Source organism: Cynocephalus volans, chromosome 4 (assembly GCF_027409185.1).
Source record: "Cynocephalus volans isolate mCynVol1 chromosome 4, mCynVol1.pri, whole genome shotgun sequence".
In the NCBI taxonomy this organism is placed as follows: Eukaryota; Metazoa; Chordata; class Mammalia; order Dermoptera; family Cynocephalidae; genus Cynocephalus; species Cynocephalus volans.
In genome coordinates, this window is record NC_084463.1 from 142,654,721 (window position 1) to 142,675,103 (window position 20,383).

General features: G+C 40.4%; 1 protein-coding gene across 3 annotated transcripts in view; it reads left to right on the forward strand.

Moving 5' to 3' along the window:
• Positions 1–18,196, forward strand: part of ALKBH3 (alkB homolog 3, alpha-ketoglutarate dependent dioxygenase) — a 38,599-nt gene extending 20,403 nt beyond the window's left edge. For all 3 annotated transcript variants that reach the window (XM_063093339.1, XM_063093340.1, XM_063093341.1), the window contains 2 exons: positions 15,734–15,832; positions 16,637–18,196. In XM_063093339.1, the coding sequence (XP_062949409.1) occupies positions 15,734–15,832; positions 16,637–16,729 (192 nt within the window). In that variant the 3' untranslated portion in view covers positions 16,730–18,196. The remainder of the gene's footprint in view (positions 1–15,733; positions 15,833–16,636) is intronic.
• The last annotated feature ends 2,187 nt before the right edge of the window (positions 18,197–20,383 follow it).

The following is a 20,383-nucleotide window of genomic DNA, read 5'->3' on the forward strand; positions in this document are numbered from 1 at the left end:
TTATTCACTTGCCATCTTTCCATTCTTCTGAAGTGAGCATTTAATGCAATAAATTTCCCCCTTAGTACTGCTTTTGCTGTACCCCACAGGTTTTGGTATGATGTATCATTATTTTCATTAGTTTCAATAAATTTTTTGATTTCCTCTTGGACCCATATGTCATTAAGTAGAATGCTGTTTAATTTCCATGTATTTGTATAGTTTCCAGAATTTCATTTGTTATTCATTTCTAGTTTTAATCCATTGTGGTCTGAGAAAATATATGGGATAATTCCAATTTTTTTGAATTTGTTGAGACTTGATTTGTGACCTAATACGTGATCTATCCTGGAGAATGATCCCTGTGCTGATGAGAAGATTGAATATTCTGAGGTTGTTGGATGGAATGTTCTATAGATATCTGTCAAGTCCAATTGGTCTAGAGTATTGTTTAGATCTTGTGTTTCTCTGCTGATTCTTTGCCTAGGTGATCTGTCCAATATTGACAGTGGGGTGTTCAGGTCCCCTGCTATTATGGTATTAGTGTCTATTTCCTTCTTTAGGTCTAATAGAGTTTGGATTATAAATCTGGCTGCTCCGACATTAGGTGCGTATATGTTTATGATTGCTATGTCTTCTTGATGGATCAGTCCTTTTATCATTATGTATTGGCCCTCATTATCTCTTTTTATGGTTTTTAGTTTAAAGTCTATTTTATCAGATATAATAGCTACTCCAGCTCATTTTTCATTTCTCTTTGCATGGTAAATCTTTTTCCATCCTTTCACTCTTAGTCTATGTGAGTCTGTATGGGTGAGGTGGGTCTCTTGAAGGCAGCATATAGTTGGGTCCTCCTTTTTAATCCAGTCAGCCAGTCTGTGTCTTTTGATTGGGGAATTTAAGTGTTTAACATTAAGACTTGTTATTGAAAAGTGTTGATTTAATCCTAGCATTTTATTGATTATTGTTTGGATGTCTTAGGTGTCTTTTGTTCCTTTCTTTCTGATTTACTGTTTGTTTTCTGTATTTGTTGGTTCCTTGGGTTGTAGATAGCATTTTTGTTTGTTTGTTTTCTCTTCATGAATGCCATTTTTATTATACTAGTGGGTTTTGATTTTTCTTGGGTTTTTATGGCAGTGGTAGTTATTTTTCAGGTACCAAACCCAGTACTCCCTTGAGAATTTCTTGTAAGGATGGTCGTGTAGTAGTGAACTCCCGCAGTTTTTGTTTGTCTGAGAAATATACTATTTGCCCTTCATTTCGGAAGGATAGCCTTGCGGGGTAGAGTATTCTTGGCTGGCAATCTCTGTCTTTTAGTATTTTGAATATATCATCCCATTCCTTTCTGGCTTTTAGGGTTTGTGATGAAAAGTCTGATGTTAGTCTGATTGGGCTTCCTTATAGATGATTTGATGCTTCTCTCTTGCAGCTTTTAAGATTCTCTCTTTGTCTTTGAATTTTGCCAATTTGACTATAACATGTCTTGGAAAAGACCTTTGTGGGTTGAATACATTTGGGGATCTTTGAGCTTCCTGAATCTGAAGATCTGTGTCTTTTCCTATACTTGCGAAGTTTTCTCCCACTTTTTTGTTGAATATGTTTTCAATGCTATCTCCTTTTTCCTCCCTTCTGGAATACCCATTGTTCAGATATTTGAGCACTTGAGGTTGTCTGATGTCTCTCTTAGGTTTTCTTCAATGTTTTTAATTCTTTTTTCTTTTTTCTTTTTTTTTGTCTGCCTGTATTTTTTCGCACAGCCCATCTTCAAGGTAGGAAGTTCTCTCTTCTGTTTCTGCATGCCTGCTGGTTAAACTCTCTGTTGTGTTTTTTATTTTATTGAATGAATTCTTCAGTTTGGCAAGCTCTGCCACATTCTTTTTCAGGGCATTGATTTCCTTGTACATTTCCTCTTTCAGGTCCTGTATACTTTTCCTCATTTCATCATGTTGTCTAGCTGAGTTTTCTTGTATCTCATTCAGTTTCCTTAGAATTATCACTCGAAATTCCTTGTCAGACATTTCAAGGTCTTCTTGTTCTATAGGATCTAGAGCTTGAGAGTTATTACCCTTTGGTGGTGTACTTTCTTGATTTTTCATATTTCTGGTATCTGTCCTTTGATGTTTAGTCATTGTGGTAGGAGGTTTCACAGTCCACTGGTTTCACACTATTGTCTGGCTAGGATGTTGCTGGGGTGGCCAATTTGGTATGGCTATCTCAGTGACTGCTCAGTTGGCCACTAGTACCTTGCATGTGTGGTTGCCTCGGGTCTTGGGCCTCTCTGGGGAGCCACGTCTCTGGTCAGCATGCACTTGGCCGGGCTGCTGGGTTGCGTGGTGGCACTGCAGGGTTTGTGGTCTCTGCGTAGCTTCCAGGTCCCCTGCTGGATGTCTCCTTGCTCCATATGCACTGGGCCGGGCTGCTGGGTCACGCACCGGCACCACAGTGCGTGTGGTCTCTGCAGAGCTTCCGCCTCCCCTGCTGGACGTTTCCCTGCTCCACATGCACTGGGCCGGGCTGCTGGGTCATGCAGCGGCACCGCAGGGCATGTGGTCTCTGCGGAGCTTCTGCCTCCCCTGCTGGACATCTCCCTGCTCTGTGCACACTTGGCCGGGCTGGGGATGGAGACGGGTGGCAGCGGTGAGGCCTACCTGCAACAGCGGCATCGCAGGGTGTGTTGTTTCTGCGGGGCTTCTGCCTCCCCTGCTGGACGTCTCCCTGCTCCACGTGCACTGGGCCAGGCTTTTGGGTTGTGTGGCAGCACCGCAGGGCATGTTGTCTCTGTGGAGGTTCCACCTCCCCTGCTGGACATCTCCCTGCTCCGTGTGCACTGGGCCTGAGTTTAGGAAATTTACTCTTGACATATTTGAAATTGTAATCACACATTAGTGAATACAGCTTAAAAATGTCTTTTTTCCCCCAGAACCTGTAAATTCCATTGTTGGGTAAACAGGATGCTGGTTTAAACTTTTGAAAATACTCCTTTAGGTTTTATTAACAGATTCCAAAAATCTGTGGGGCTTCATAAATGTAGCTTAACTAGAAGTACAGAAGCCTTTCTTCGAGTTGACAGACTTAAAAACATATCTTAAAGTACATCATCTTTATGTTATTATGAATGATCCTTTTTCTGAACTATTGAAAGCGAATGGTTATTGCAAATCTATGTTTAAACTCTTTCTAAACTCAGGTGATAGGTCTGAGAACATGACTCATGATTCATACAACCTAAGTAAAAGCATAAATTAAAAAGTATAAATTAGGTTGGTCTTCTGTGTGGGATTTGTAGGAGTCTGAATTTCTGTAACTCTTAGGGACCTATCTTGGTATGCCACTATAGAGTGTAATTTTCATATCTGTCAATAAGACATTCAGGGTATGTTAAAGGTTGTGGGAGGGAATCTTTCAAAATCCTATTATCTTTGACCAATCGGATGAAAAGCCAATGCTTAATTTGAGTCACAGTTTCTTGTCTAAAACAGACATAAAAGAGTCATAAGATTTCCTGTACTTCATTCAAGTATGCAGTTTTGAGACATAAAAGTATTTGTTTTGGGCTACTTTCAGAGAGAAATAGTCTTGATTTTTTAAAAAAATTCAAACTCCTCCACCCCTGCAGCAGCTGTTTGTTTTGCAGTCTGGCACCTTGAACAGATCTCTGTAGCTGCTGATCTCCTGAAAGCTGCCCCAGTTCTGCACACTGTATTCCTAACAGTTTCTCCCTGTGTGGAGCTGGTAAGGAGATCTTTGTTTCATAAGCACCAGTGCCCCTCTGATTCATACAGTTGGCTCAGTCAGCTTCATGCATACATCATTCCTGGGATTAAATGGCTGTCTTCCAAGGTGCTAATCCTTTCTTTACTGTCCTCTAGTCCAAGCCTCTCAGCTCCTACTCATTCATTTTGATTTTAGAGTAAATTACCATTTCCTTTAATGATAGTAAGGTACTTGGGGGGCATAGTAGACTTGTTTGATCTTGCTCTTCCATGCAACCAATCTGTTCTTTTATTTAGTTCAAATCAAAGATTGAATAAAAGCACCATATCTATATTATGGTCATACTGTTTCAAGGCTAGGGTAAAGCTTATCAAATATACTTCAGTAGACCTTTTTTATTCTATGAGGCTGGATTTGTTAAAGCTTTTCTATACTCCTTGTCCCAAACCCGGTTGCACTTTTCAAACTACATCATGTCTGTGTTTGCAAAGATTAGTCTGGTTCTTTTCCCAGCTAGCTTTAATTCTATATGGAAGAACAAGCTGGAAAAGGAACTACAAAAGCCATTTGGCAGGCTGCTATTTCTCTGTCGGTTACCATGGAAACAGTGATGGCTGATTGGGGGGGCTGTTATTAGATAATAGCAGGAAGTTTGTGATGCAGTGGAAGTTTAGAGGCCAAAAGCCTTGTTTTTCTAGCAAATCACACCTGGATAAGCTCTCTCCTTTATTAGCTGAATCTTGCAAATGTAGGGTCTTCTCTCCATCTCAAGGTCTTTGAGCTGAGACAAGTAGGGCCTTTCTCTAACCACTCTTCTCTAGTACCTTCTGAAGGATGTGAACCTTGTTCATATCACAGAGAGATGATTGCAAAAGCTAGTCTAATGGTAGAGACTCTGAGAGCACCCAGTGAGTTGGAGGTCCTAGTACCTCCCTGGTTAAACGCTTCTTTTTTTTACACACTACTAGGAAGAGTGGAGTATAAAAAGGTCAGTCTGATTATAAATATTGATGTTTTTTCCAGGACTTGAGAAAAAATGAGGATATTGGAATCCAATATAATATGATACTGAATAGCTTAAGTTTGGAAACTGGATACAGCATTTCATAGAGTAGTGACTTACCCTCCACCTTAGCCAGGAGCCCCCATGTCTGCGATTCCAGTCATCCATCCTTCCTGTTAATCCATCCTCCTCTGAGAGGTTGCAAGAAATACTTGAAAGAAGTGGTTGATAACTATGGTTTTTTAAAAACATACCCTAATGAAATTTAGAAAGTCAAGTTTTGTTTCCTATTTCTGTCCCTGATGTTGATAAAAAGCACTTATGTGTTTCCTTTATACTTACTTCCTTCTTGTAAATGGAAATGATAATTGGTAGCTTCTCCATGGGAGTAATTGGAAAGTTTTCCCATGAAAGTTGTTGCAGTAATCAGTGAATTTTAAAGCTGTTATAAATGGTAGATGCCATGGTGACTTTTCAGATGTAGAAATTGGAAAAGGAAATGAATAGCAGTGAAACTAAACCCCAAGGTTCCCTTGGCCTGCAAAATGACATTCATTGAGAGAGTATAGGGACGTCTGCGGGAGGATCAGAACTGATGATTGAGTTTTTGAACTTGAATCTCTAGGGCCATTGAATGGTTTGGACAGAGTAAGAGTAAGTGAGTAAATAAAAGAGTATGTGTGTTTAAGCAGGTAAAGATAGGTAGTCCTGGTAGGACTTGAATTATCTTCAGACTTGAGAGCCTGTGGGAATTGGAATCATCATTGCTCCCTTGGGGGCTTGTCTCAGGTTAGAATCCAGGCCCAGACTCCCACTGGGAATAATTAATTTTTGCAATGATCTTGCAGTTTTATATTGCCAGTGATGGTAATTTTAGTTTTAGGAGAACAACCTTTTCCAAAGTGATTCATTGTGTTTTTTTTGTGTGTCATAATTAGGTATGGGGTCTGCTTGCAAACCTGACTTTTTTAAACTCTGTCCCAGTGGTAGAGGTTGTTTTTAAATCCCCTTTGTCATACTCTTCAGAACTAGTCCTAAGCCTTCCGGTGATTTTCTCATCTTTCACAAGTCACATTTTCATGGAGGATGACTGCCTAGCTGAGGCAGAAAAGAGCTTAATGTGTTTGAGGAAGGAGACGGAGGCCCTGTCCTGGGGCAGAGGGAGCAAGCACAACGAGAGAAGCAGGTGATGACACTGGAAGGTGGGCAGGAGCCAGATCATGCAGAGACTCATGAACCTCAGGAAGGAGCAGATTTTGTTTTAAGTACATTAAGAAGCCATTGAAGTGTGTTAAGCAGTAGAGCGACATGGTCTGAGTGACAGTTTTAGAAGGCTAAAACTTTGCTACTGTGTGGAGCCTAGGCTAGAAAAGAGCAAAAGTAGAAGTAAGGACACCAATTAGGTTGTTAGACCTTGTGTTTACCTGGGACTAATGTAGAAGAGAGGGGGACAGATCCAATGTGATGAGGTCACAGGAGCAGGATTTTTAAGGGAGGCATAGGAATAATGGTCTGAAAATGTTATTGAGGAGTAAGAATATACTCTATCATCTGGCTCAGCAATCCACTGAATTGAGAGACATGATCACCTTCCACATGAGAAGGTATCAGGGAATTTGCAATCTTCTGGAGATAGCCATGTTTCAGTTGGGACAAGGAAGTAGAGGGAATCTTCAGAGGTCGGTGAGGTTGAGTATATAGGTGAGTTTGCTCATCTCTGAATGGGAATTCCAAAGGACACAGTGGAAGGGTGCAGGAGGGAGAGAGTGGGGGAGGATTGTATCAGATCAGATTATGTCCAGGAATGGTTTGTGAATTGAGTGTTCTGGTATGAACAGATAACCGGAGATGCTTGCTTGCACTTCTGCTGGTGATTGGAGTCAGCTGGATGTCAGGCATAGTGGAATTTGTTCTCATATGCTCTTAGAGGACGGAGGGCATTTGTTTCTGGTGCTACAGTTTTGGGTGGAAACTCTTTCAATATAGCAGTTATTTCAAGCTCCATTTCTTGGAAATATTATATTGCCAAGAATAGAATCTTCATCACATTAACTCTTCCGATTTCAAATGCACATTCAGTGTAGCTGGAACGACTGCAACTGTGAGCATAAACTGAGTTTGTTTTTGTTTAAATTCAGTAAGTTCTACCCCCGTACTACTCCAAACCAAGAAATAGTTTGATGAACAAAAGATTTTATATGACAAGCGCATTTAAAGCCACTTGAACCAATAACCTTGGTGATTTCAAATCTGTGCTTTTCCAGTTAGCCTCTTACGTTAGCAGATCTTATTTCAGAAACAGCTGCTTCTGTTTTTAAAGTATGTATTTCTGATCAATGCTGAGGATGCCATCATTTAAAGTGTGGTTTGAGTCAGCAGAATAACTCTGCAGAGATGACTTAGTGGGGTCCCAGCTTGATTCTCTCTTCCTAATTCTATAACTAATACATTTTGTTTACGTCAGACTTTACAAATAAGTTATCACTATGAACAAAACGTCTAGCTGAGTTCTTGTATTAGCACTATAGAAACAGCTTGGCAGCCCAAATATACCTGCAAGCTTAAATGATCTGTGAAGCCATTTAGAACCCAGCTGGGATCTGAAGGGCAGGGCAACACCACAATTTAGGAAAACAATCTGAAAAGAAATCATAAAAAAGGGACAGTATTGGCATAGCCAATAAGTTGGGGGATAGGGCAAGTAAAAGGACATTTGGCCCTCAACAGGTAAGTAGCTGTAGCACAGACAAACACTGAGTTTTCAAATATCATTTCGGTCTTCAAATAAGCCTTGGCTATACTTGTCAAGCAGTTCTACCATTTATCTGATCCTTGGACCAGAGAGCTAGGGAGATCTCTCTCATATCTATTATCATCTTGAAAAAGTACTTTGCTTGATTCTGCAGATGCTCTAACATCTTGGTTTTTTTCTTGTTTTAGAAGCACAGATTGTGGAATAAGTTGTCTACATCTGCAGTCTCCCTTTCCTCGCAACTTAACTCACTCTTGAAACACCTGTTATCTAACTCCGTGCCACCACGCTGCTGAAATTATACTGATACCATTGACCTAAAATCAAATACACTGGCCTTTCCTCAGTCATCATCTCTTCTTTCATGTAATATCGGTCACCAGTATTCATCACATCTGTGCATGAAACTCAACCATCCGTTAGCACCTTTTCCTTCTCCTATTGGCTTCTGAAATACTGTCTTATCTTGGTTATTCTCATACTTTTCTAATTGTTGTTTCTCCACCTCATTTGAGGTTTTTTCCCTTCACATTCAACCTGTTGAATATGGATGTTTAAGATTATCTTTGATTCTATTGTCTTTCTCTACATTATCTTTTAGGAGATTATAAACTGGCAGTAGATCGTAAATGCCATATGGGCAAGGTCCTTTTCTGTCTTGTTTATCATTATGTTTCCAGCATTTAGCACTGTGTGTGTGTGTGTGTGTGTGTGTGTGTGTGTGTGTGTGTGTGTGTGTGTGTGTGTGTGTGTGTGTGTGTGTTGAATGATTAAGTAAATAAATAGGATCTCATTAGTTCTTATGGCTTTAGCCATTACTTCTTTGGTGGGGTGACTTCTGAATCTCTTATCTCCAGCCTTGACTTTTATCTTAACTTCTAGTCATCACTTTCTATGTGTTTATGAGACATTTCCACTTAATAATAGCACATGTGACTGCCAGACTGAAATTATAGAATCAGATTTATTATTGTTCTCTCAGAAAATCTCCGTAGGTCCACCTGTTGATAAGTACATATATGTTAATGATATCACCATTCTTTTGGTGAGATTAACAACATAAGTTATTTTCAGTTCTTCCTTATTACCTTGTTTCTTATGTATAATCAATTCCCAAGTCATCTGAATTCTTTCTTGCAATGTCTGAAGTATCTATTCCGCTCACAGTAACCATCTTCATCCCAGGCTCTTATTATGACATTCCTAAAATATTAAAACGACTTTTTTCGGCACTGATGTCCTTTATTCCAATCTTTGCTCCCTCTTTTCTGCCTAATACCCAGATGCCAGTTATTATTTTCAGGAATAGTTTTTTTCTACCTCTCTCTTTCTCTCTCTCTCTCTTTTCTTCTGACCTGCCCTGTCCCCCGCCCCAATATTAATTGAATTTACTATGTGTCAGGTACTATGCTCAGCTATGGGGATGTAGCAGTGAACATGACAAATATGGTTCCGGCCCTCATGGAGGTCACAGGAGCGAGACAATAATCAAATAACTTGTCATTAGAGTTCTGAGTTTGGATTGTATTCTAAGTGCAATGGGAATAAATGAGGTTGTGACATGATCTGGCTTACATTTTTAAAAGATCACTCTGGCTGGTGTGTGAAGGGTAGTTTGGGAAGAGGCAAGAGGAGGAGACTAAATAAAAGGTGGTTACAGTAGTCTCAGTGGGATTCTGCTGGCTTGGACTGAAGTGGCTGTGGGGGTGAATACCTCATGGAGAAGTGAGAATACATCATAGAGGTATGTTTTTGAGAGTGGACCAACAGAACTTGCCATTAATATTTTAGGTGTGGAGGTAACAATGGTGAATGACTCCCAGGTTTCTGATTTGAGCAGTTGGTAGATGGAAGTGCTGTTTACTCAGAAGAGGAACAGGGACTTTTATATTTGATTTTGTCCTTGTTTAAGGAGTTCCTTCTTCTACATGCTAAGTTTGAGATGCCTGAGATTTCCAGATGTTAACTAGAGGTTCAGACAATAGGCCTGGGATAGAGATATCATTTGGAAATTGTCAGAATAACAACTACAGTAAAACACTAATAATAAATGACAAGTGTATAGTGCTGACTCTGTGCCTGGCTCTGTTCTGCTTTATATTGAATCATCCAAATAACCTTGTGAAGTTGATGCTGTTATCCCCACTGCACGGATGAGGTGACTGAGACACAGTGTTAAATCACTTGCCCATAATGGTTCAGACAACTATTTGTTGAGTTGAATTAAAACTAGTAATATAGGTAATATGTAAAACTATGGAACTGTACATTATCATTCAGGGGAAGAGAATAGAGAAAGGGGAGTGTAGAGCCAAGATTGAGTGCACTACTTTATCACTTTGTTTTCCAATTCAGAAGTCTTGTAATTTGTTCCTTGTGGAACAAAGAATTAAATAGAAACTCCTTAGCCAGGTTGTCAAATCCTTATGTAATCTATGTCTATCCAGCCTTGGTCTCTCACTGTTCCCTGAATGGTTGCTACATTCTACTAAATGATCTCTTTGCTCTCCATTAGGCATATTCTCCACCTTCTTAAGTCCTTTCCAGGTTTAAAGGGCCTACTGCAGCCGCAAAGCCTCCCGATTCCTCCAGTGCAGAAATTAATAATAGTTATCTGTGTCCACTGCTTCCTGTGAGCTTGGGAAATGAGAAACAGGTAGCAGGCTTCTACTTTGTTTTGTTTGTCCTTTTTGCTCATTTGTGTTTTGTTTTTATAGGTATCTTCTCAGTAAAAAGTTGGAAGTTTTCTGTTTAGCTCATCTGAGGGATCAGAGATGACTTGGAAAACCAAATGCATCCCTGTTATCTGAGATCAATAATTTGGAAGCCTAGTTTGCTTTGAATGGCCTTTTCTGATAGAGTTGGGGGTGAGATGAAGAATGTGATTCTTGAAGATAAAGTGGCATATGTGTCCTGAACTTTCCATCAGGCACTACTGTGTGGAATGGCAAAGGGGGATCAAAGGAGCACAGTGGATGACAATTGGCCTCAGGAGCTTTCAGGCCAGCTAGGGCAGTTGACATGGGAATAAAAGAAGGCAGTTATGTCATGAGTCCATTGGCAGCACAGCTGGGCAGCCCTTGAGCTGAATCTGGCCCTCAGACTTGTTTATACTGCCCACTGTTTTTAAAGAACTGAGTTAGTTGCCAAAATTTATAACTTTGGAGACTTCACATAAAAATCACACTTGTCAGCTTCCCTGGAAAACCAAGAAGATGGGGCAACACTGGGGAAGCAGTGAGCTGGTGTGGCTCATTGGCCAAGCAGCTGCCACCTGTATGCAGGCCCCTGGTTCTCCATGTCTCAGCTCCCCACTGTGATGCAGCCAGCCACGCCCCTCATTTATGCTATTTGCTGGTTTTTGACCCCAGCAATTTAGTCAAGGTGCCGTAGAATTAGGACAAGAAATATTACAGGATTTCAGAAGGAGTAGAGCTTACTTTGGAGAGTACAGTATAGTGGAAGGAATATAGGCTTTGGAGCCAGGCAGAGCTACATTCACATGCTAGCCCTGCCTCCTGCAGCCTTTTGTCTTACACAAATACTTTCTCTCCAGCTCTCTTTATTTATGATAAAATGGGCAATATTACCTCCCTTACTTCTCTTATGGGGTTGTAGTGAGGATTAGCAGTAATGTAGAGTTTGTACCTAACATGTCTGGCATCTGAGTATACACTGTAGTTGATTCTGTCCAAAAAGTCTAGTGGGATACCTTGGTTTAAGTACCTGGATATTGTTATAAAAAGAAGTATTGGGGGTGGGGGGAAACCCAAAACTCCAGGTAGGTTAAAGAATTGAATCTAAAAAAATGTAAACTTTTTTTAAAACTAAAAGGAAATGTAGTTGTATATTTAACTTTTCTCAGGATGGGAAAAGACTTCCTAAGCATAAAAACCATGAAGGAGAGCCAGAGAAAGGTCAGCAGGGTTGACTCTAAAAATTTTTGAGCTATTCTGTGTTAAGTATCATAAACAGTTAAAAGGTAAATAGCAAATGAGAAAAATATTTGCAAAAAGTATGAGAGACAAAGGGTAAGTATCTTATTATCTGTGGTTACAGATCAACAAGATAAGCATTAACACCCCCATAGAACAGTGGACCAAGGACATGAATGGAGAGTTCACAACAGAAGAAATATAGACAGCAATAGACGTGCAAAAATGTTAAACTGGGCTAATAATCAAAGAACTCTGAGTTTGAATAAGCTACCATTTCTCCTTAATGTTTTTCCATCATTGTCAATTGATAATGTTCAGCCAGAAGATAGGTACTGTCATATTTTCCTGACGGAATTATAAATTGGTGCAGCTTTCTCAAGACAGTAAGCAGGTGATAAAAATCAATTGCCTTAGAGTTCATACCCTTGGACCCACTAATTCCATTTTTTAAGAATATATCCTAGAAATATGTTCAGAAATGTTTTGCCCAACATCGGCTTGCACTAGCCTTTTCTTTCATTTTTGAAAATAATACTGCTATATTAATATCTCAGTCTCCAAAAATGTATTCCTTACTGCTGCTATATCCTTAGCACTGGCAGAGTGCCTGACATATACAGGTGGTCAAAAAGCATTTGTGAGATTAAGGAAAGAAGGATATGTTCATATGAAGAAATATTATATAACCATATTTTTTGGAATATTGTATATTTAAAGATGTAGAAAAATGCTCACAATATAATGTTAAAAATGTAGAGTGCACAATTGTATATATAGACTATTCTGTGTGTGTATGTGTATGTTGTGTGAACTCTGGATGATAAGAGTAAAGAAGATTGATTGACTAAGGTTGGAGAGGGAGTAAGAATATTGACCAGCATTCATATATTAAGAAATATGTAAATATATATATATATTTGTTTTTTCATCTACTTGTAAGGTTTCAAAGTGTGTGGAAAATCAAGAACATCAACAACAAAACCTACCCTTTAGACTGATTGTGACCCGAAAAACTTTTTTAACTGGAACCAGGGATGGAAATTTTTATCCTGAGCCATGGTTTTTTGGGGGGGTATGTGTTTTGTTTTGTTTTGAAGTAAGTAATGAGTAAATCAAAAGGGTTACAGAGACATGTTTTGGTAATTTAACCATGCTTAATGACTGTGAATGTACTCCTTTAAACAGTCTGACCCAGGCTTCCAGTGTTGTTATCCATTTATCAACTTGAGTCTTTATTCACAACCATGTGAGCTCCTCTGGCCTGTTATCTGCTTCCTAAGTGGAAAAAGTCTCCATGCATCTTGATTAAGTTAAAGGGTGGCACTATGGTCTGTTGCCAGTCTGGCCTCAAGAGAAGAAGGATGCATTTGTGAGTTCTGTGTTGCATTGGTAGGATCCCTTGCCTTCTTTCCTGTCTATCTCCTTCTGCAAATTAGGAATGTACTTGTTAAGCCAAGGGTGTTGGAAGGAATAAATAACAAGCAGAAAAGTAATGACATCATCCCTCACAATGGATGCTCTATGTATAGCTGTCTTCTTCGTGGACTGACTCAAGTGACTCCCTCCCAAGTGAAGGCCCACCTTCTTCTGCTTTTTGGTATGGCTAAGTGGTTATGTTGGGTGTTCAAAACTAACCCGAGGCTTTCTGTCATTTGAAAAATTTAGATCTTAGGAATAGTAAGTGAAATGTCCATCTGTTGAACATAACTTTTCATGAGTGCTGATATTTCCCTCTTGCGTTTGGAATGAATTCTCTTTCATTTGTGAGGTAAATTCCTGCTTCATGTTTCCAAGTGAAATTACAGTGCTCATTTCTTCTCTGCCAGTAGCTTTAGCATCCCCTCCTGTAGTGGATTGAATTATGTCTGCCCAAAGCTCACTGGAGCTTGAATTGTGTCCCTGAAGTTCTATGTATTAGAAAGTTAGCCCCTACTGTAACTGTTAAGAGGGTGGGAAATCCTATTATGGTAATTGAAAGGTGGAGCCTTGAAGTCGTGATTAGATTGTAGGACTATGCAGTAGGTAATGGATTAAAAATGGTGGTCGGGGCATGGTTCTGAGGGGTTTAAAAGAAGAGAGTATGTCTCTTGCTCACTCTGCTCTCTCTGCTTCCACCATCTTGCAATGTGAGACCCCTGGGTTGCTAATGTGAGACCCCTGGGTTGCTGTCATTACCACCAGATGGGTTTTGGACTTCCCAGCCTCAGAAACTGTAAGCAATAAATGTTGTTTTTCTTTATAAATCAACCAGTTTCAGGTACTTTGTTGTAAGCAAATGGACTAATACATCTCCTCCCCAATAATGTTTTTAAAGTACTAGGAGATCTTCATCTCAGAATTGTCCTCATGTTGTGGTTAAGCGTCTTTCCTCTCTGCTTCATTTCACTCCTGTCCTAGTGTCTGTGTTTGATTAATAGATTAAGGCCATGTTGTACTTCCTGATCATGTAGAGGATAGCAGAAATTCTTTTGCTTCTAGCTATATTGAACCATGACCTGGTAACTGACTTTGCAGCTTAAATTAAGGAGGCTTGGACCCTCTAATGTCATGGACGATGCACCCCCTTCTGATATCTTTTCTCCAGTAGGACGTACATCTCTTCTATCTAGCATATTTTTTTCAGAGAGCAACCTTTCGCTTTTCTGAGATGCAGCTGGGCCACCCGGGGGCAGGGTCATCTTCCTGCTGCTCTCTGGTTGGCTGAGGGGTTAAAAGTAAATCTTTTGTTGCTTACTAATTACTGGAAGAGAAAAGATGGCAGACAATTAAAATCAATCACTGAAACCAAAAGTTATTTCAAATATTGCTTCTATCTTCTGCCTGTAAAAATTATGACTGTGCTTGACAAAGTCAGGCCAAGGGTTGGAGCCTGGAAATTAGACTGTTTATGCAAGTTCATTATTGTTTTGATTTTGATTTTCCTGGGGAAATCATTGTAAACAGTTAAGTTCCCAGAAGCATTTCTACTATAATAAACATAAACACAGTATTGCACTGAAAACAATCCTGCAGCAACCCAAATGTAACCCCTTGCATCAGAGGTGAAGCAAATGAATGGATGGGCCCATCATATCAGCCCAGAATAAAGTGAAATCAGGAAGTTCAGGTCTGTCCCAATCTCAGCTCTTGACATGCTTGTTGTTACGAGCAAGAACAATGTTTAATGCACCCCTTTGTCAACTGTGAAGGAGGAGTAACACCCCCTGTTGATTGTTTCGCAGGCTGTGCTGTGAAGACTTATGACAATATTGGGCATCAATTGATTTTGAGCTCTCTGAAAGAAAGGGGCAGTATAAATACAAGGCGTTTGTATTCTAAGTGTTCAGGAGTTGTGATCCATTCTGTGGCCCTAAACAGCCAGTTGCAGTGTGGCAACACTGTTCTGGTCAAGCCAGAACTCCCTTAGAGAAAATCTTGCTATTGTCTGTTCTGGAAAGAGACAGAAATTTATCTCCAGATCACCAAAGTAGCTATGGGAAGGGTTGTGACTTGTTCTAACGGAGGTACCAATTAGTAAATTAGCATAAATTGTGAAAAGGTAAAGCAGAACTCATAACATCAAGTGTTGGTTAAAAAGCCATTTTTCTCCTCACTGGCTATGTCAAGACATAGAACACAGCATAAGGTAGATGTAAAGAATTGTATAAGTGACTTTTACAGAGAGTAGAATTTGGTTCCTAGAGGCTGGGAAGGGGAGGGAGGAGGGGGATGGGGAAGGTTGGTTAATGGACACAAAATTACAGGTGGATAGGAAAAATAAGTTCTAGTGTTGTTCGGTAGTGCTAGGCATCTATAATTAATAATTTATTGTATGTTCTCAAGTGACTAGAAGAGAGAAGCTCAAGTGTTCTCATCACAAATGAAAAAATTTTGTGGCGATGAATATGCTAATTACCCTGATTTGATCTTCACACATTTTATACATGTATTGAAATATAACTGTACCCCCTAAATATGTACAATCCATGTGTGTCAAGAGTGACTTTTAATTCCTTCATAGGCTTTTCTGCATTTCGAATGAGGAAAATGTTAATAGTAATAGCTAGCACCTATACCATACTTACTGTGTATCAGTCTCCAAGTGGTTTACACATATTATATCAATTGAGGCTCACAACAGCCCTGTGTGGCAGATACTGTCATCATCCCCATTTTACAGATGAGTAAATCAGGGTACAGAAGAGTAAAATAACTTGCCCAAGGCCAAACAGGTGCCAGTGAACAGAGCCAGTATATGAACCTGCACAATCTGGCCGAGGAACAGAGGTTTCCATTTGACCACTCTGGGTTTGGATGCATCTTGATGACACAAGCACAACATTCAGTGCAGTGAATGCTGTTTTCTAGGAAGAGAATGGAGACTACACATATGTGGAAAAAGTGAAGATACCCTTGGATCACGGAACCTTGCTAATCATGGAAGGAGCTGCACAAGCTGACTGGCAGGTGAGGACGTGCGGGTAATGTGGAATCACTCTCATGGGGAGGCAGTTTCCTGGCTGGCTGAGGATTACTAATTTCTAAGAAAATGTAGTGAAAAGCAAGGTGCTTTTAAAATGAGCAAGAGGTAACAAAGTGACATTTCCAACGAATTTTGATAGTACTGACAATCAAAATGGACCTCTGCTGCAGCAGTGTCCAGTAGAACTTTTTGTGATGATGGAAATATTATGTATCTGTGCTGCCCCATGTGACAGCTACTAACCACATGTGACTGACCTCTAGAATGTGGCTTGTGTGCTAAAGAACTGAATTTTACATTTAATTTTAATTAATTTAAATTTTAATAGCTTCAGGTAGCTTGTGGGTATCATACTGAACATTACAGCTCCATAGCTAGGCCAGGACGTTTTTAGGCCAGATCATTTTTAAGGTGTGCATATTCATGTAAAAACACTTAGCATGAGAATGGAATCTCAGGCCTCTCTTTGGTCTCATCCATTTATGTTTTTCTCATGAGATTTGTAAAAATGGCAGGAGTCTGAAAGGAAGAACAACAATTAAAGAAGATGAAAATATCTCACTGCAAGGGTGCTGGCATAGTGCAGTGGGGGTGGGGATGGAAGTTACAAGTATTTCAGAAAAGGAGACCTTTCTCCACAAGACTTTAAAGAACTTATCTCTGCTCATTTCAGGGGGGATAAAATGGAAATATTTCTATATCCTTATAAATAAGTTTTAAATTGCTTTGAACTAAAAATGTGTGTATGTGTGTGTTTATGCCAGAGAGTTATTTTTATTTCCATTTAGCATCGAGTGCCCAAAGAATACCACTCTAGAGAACCGAGAGTAAACCTAACCTTTCGGACAGTTTATCCAGACCCTAGAGGAGCGCCCTGGTGATGGGAAGTCTTTGAGAGAGAAGCTGCACAGAGACTGAGCAAACCTCCCCCGAGAAGAAACCTCAAGAGGCTGGCTCAGCTGATCTCCTGGTGTGGCTGTTTGGAAGATAGTGGGATTTGTTCCCCAGTTTGGAGTCCCATTAAATGAGAGCCAGCAGTTTGTGTTGGTAATATGTCTAGTGTGGGAACAGTTCTCCCTAATCACATCTCAAAATCGCATATTATCTTTAGGCAAGTTAAAAACTGCTGTGGCCATGCTCACAATGATTTCATCCATAAGCAGTTCTTTACCCCTTCCCTTTACTGTCCTCTCCCCATTTGAAGAAATGTGAATGGATTGCCTCTGGGGAAAATCTGCACATGTTCGTTCCTTGTGACTTTAGTGAAGTGGAGATATAAATGTGCGTCAGTGACTCTAGCCTTCCGTAGGCAGACAGCTGCTGAAACCCAAACAAAGGTGGAGTCACGGGGCTTTGTTGAAGTCTGCCTTGACTCCCTAACATCTTGGCTTTTATGCTATTGTAATAATAGGAAGCTGCATATTCAGGGAGTGTTCTACTTGCCTGTCAGTCTTCCTGGACACAGACAGCTTACGGGCCTCCAAATAAAGAGTGAAGGCATATGCTCTAGTCCAAACACCTTCTAGCAATCACCTGGACTACTTGTTATACAAGAGAAATGAGAAGTACCAGACTGAAATTGAGGCCGGAGAGCAGCAAGTGCCTGCTAACGACAGCTGTTCCACATGGATTAGTTCTCCCTAGAGAATTACTTGACTCATTTAAACCCAAGCAGAAAGAAGCGGGAGCAGTCCTTTAGGGAATAGACTCAATGACCTAATAGTTCTCTTCACCTTAGATTTCAGTCACCCTATGACTAAGGCTCCCTTCTGACTCAGTGTTCTCTTACATACAAGTTCCTGAGGTACAGGGGTTAGTCTGTGATGTCACCAAGGCTCCCAGAACAGAGTGGCTGCGCCTGATTGCATCGTAAAAACATGTGTCTTCTTGATCTCTTGACCCAAGATTAGTGTGCCAGATTAACTCCAAACATATGGAAAACCTGAAAGAAAGAAAATGAATATAAATGGATGGAAATAAGGCCAGAGTTGAATTTCTCTATCTGCCTGTGGGGAAAATTTACAGAGCCTCCTTGTTTTTTATCCTGTTTCCATTCCATGCTGTAAGATTGATGATCCTCATGATCATGGTACAGTGCCCAAGGCCGGACAAGCTCTTACTCTGAGCTCAGATGTAATGCCATGCCTGGCCAGGCTCTGTTCTCTGACAAGCTCTCTGGCTCCTTGCATTGTATTCCCTATTTTTTTTTTTTTTTTTTTTTTAACATGAGTAGAGCTCCTTTCTCTAAGAAATACTAAATGCTTTATAAAATTTGAGCATCATACTAAGCCTTCCTGTGAGCGAGGTACAAATCACCATAAAAATAAAATAAAACCTCTATTAATTAATTCCTAGCTATTCTCCTATTAAAGCAAACAAAACCTGTCGAGGGTGGTATAGCCAGCTTTGGTTATGAGTTTGATGCATGACACTGGGAAATTGCTTTTCTGTTGCTTGCAAATGAAAGAACTGGCAGATGGTTCCATCTTCCAGCATTCCTCCCTCCTAATGTAGGGTCATGATCTCCCCTGGCATCAGCTGTGCATTTGATCTCTTCCCTTATCACACCCATGTCTGTCAGGGAAATGAATTCCCAGTATACAGCAGACGGGTTGGGCCACCACCTGGGTTTCTCTGTCAGGAAGCAGCAAATCTTAAGTTTTGTTTCTTGCTGTCATTATAGACACCATATACCAGAACTGACATTTTTGTTCCACCGCTAAGATAATGTCCCTTCTGAAATGTCAAGTAGGTACTTGCCGTAGAGTAAAACTGCAGGGTTTAGGGATGGACAGGAATTCCAGATCATGGCAAAGGACAGCTATGCTCAGTGACTACACCAACTGTTGCTATGTTTTACTGGTGATAGATCTTAACTAGGAAATAGGGGTGAAACTGTTTTTGCTAACATTACATATAAAGCACAGGAAGCAAATATAACAGCTGTAGCATGAGGAAAAACAGGTTTAGATTTTTTCACTGCCCTGTTTTTGAGCTTTAGCAGCCTGCCACTGTCCTAGGAGTTTTTTTTTTTTTTTTTTTTTTTTTTTTTTGGTGACTGGCCAGCATGGGGATCTGAAACCTTGACTTTGGTGTTAAAAAACCATGCTCTAACCAACTGAGCTAACCAGCCAGCCCTCCTAGGAGCTTTTATGCATAATTCCTAATCCTCCCCACATCTCTGCAAGAGATATTCTTCCTATTATAGAGACTAGGAAACTGAGTCTCCAAGAAGTTAAGTAATTTAACAGGACTTGTAGTGGCAGAACCAGAAATCAAACCACAGGCTAATCACTAAGCCTGTGTGCTTTTTCCTCTGCTGTGCTGAGTTTAGGTGGAATGGTCTGCTGTGCATCCCTAGAGCCTGAGCCTCAGGACTTGCTTCTGCAGAGCTGGCCACTGCTGACTACAGGCTACCTGATTGTCCCCTGGCTTTTTTGTGCATCAGGGCAAGTCTTTGCATCTCATCTCTCTCTAATCAACATTAGCATCTTCTAGTCAGAAACTATGCTGCCAGCTGGACTAGGAATTGGCCATTTCACTGGGGAAGCTCATTTTGGGGGAACAGAATCTATTTTCTAGTGAGTTAGGTAGATTCTTAGCCAATCTTTCTGGCAAGTGACTTCCTGGCAAGTGTTTCCTGACCATATCCAAGCAGGTAGACCTTTAAACTTTCAGAGGTAGATGAGTTTTTCCCCTGCGGTCCCTTCTCCTCTCCTTATCAGGTCTCTTCACAGTGCTTACCACTATTCCAGTCAGCAGTGAGCCCAAAGAAGGAGATATCAGGCTCCACACTAAAAATGTCTTGACAACAGGCAGCTTGCCTCAAAGTATGGGTTGGGACAGTGTGACACTATAGCATCAGATTGTATACCCAGTATTGACATCAAGGTCCATATTGATCCATGGTTGACTAAACCACCAGCTCAGGTGACAATGATTCCTAACAAGTTTGGATCACAGCTAATAAACCTGCCATTTCCTTGTCGCACCCATTCCCTACTGCCGCCATGGCTGACATGACCCTGCCCTAGTGCGGGCGGATCTGTCTGGACCTGTTCAGTAACTGGCACCGTGTCCCGAATTGTGTCATGGCAACCACAAAAGAGTTAAGTAGGCCCTGCAATAGCAGAATGCTCCATTTGGAGGGTTTCAGAGAAAGTCCTGACAAATGATGGGTTCCTGCCCTGCTGGGAATATTTCTTTCTTGACTTCTGGCAGCTTTTACTTGGCTGCAGAATATCTAAGACCCACTTTGCCTTTTCTGGTCATAAACACTTGTGATATTAAATCTGAAGTCTTGATTATTTTATTTTTCTTAACGGTGCCTTTGAAAAAGCCAAATGTTTCCATAGTGATGCATTCTGTTTGTTTAAATCCTTACTTATACATGATTCCACCCACATGCTTTCCTCAGAGGGACCTAGTATACAATTGCCCTCTTTTCCCTTCCCCATTTTCTCTTTGGAAGGAACCCTCATATGAGACACCTGTCAAATCTGTGCTGCTGGAATCCATTCTTCAATATGATTCCT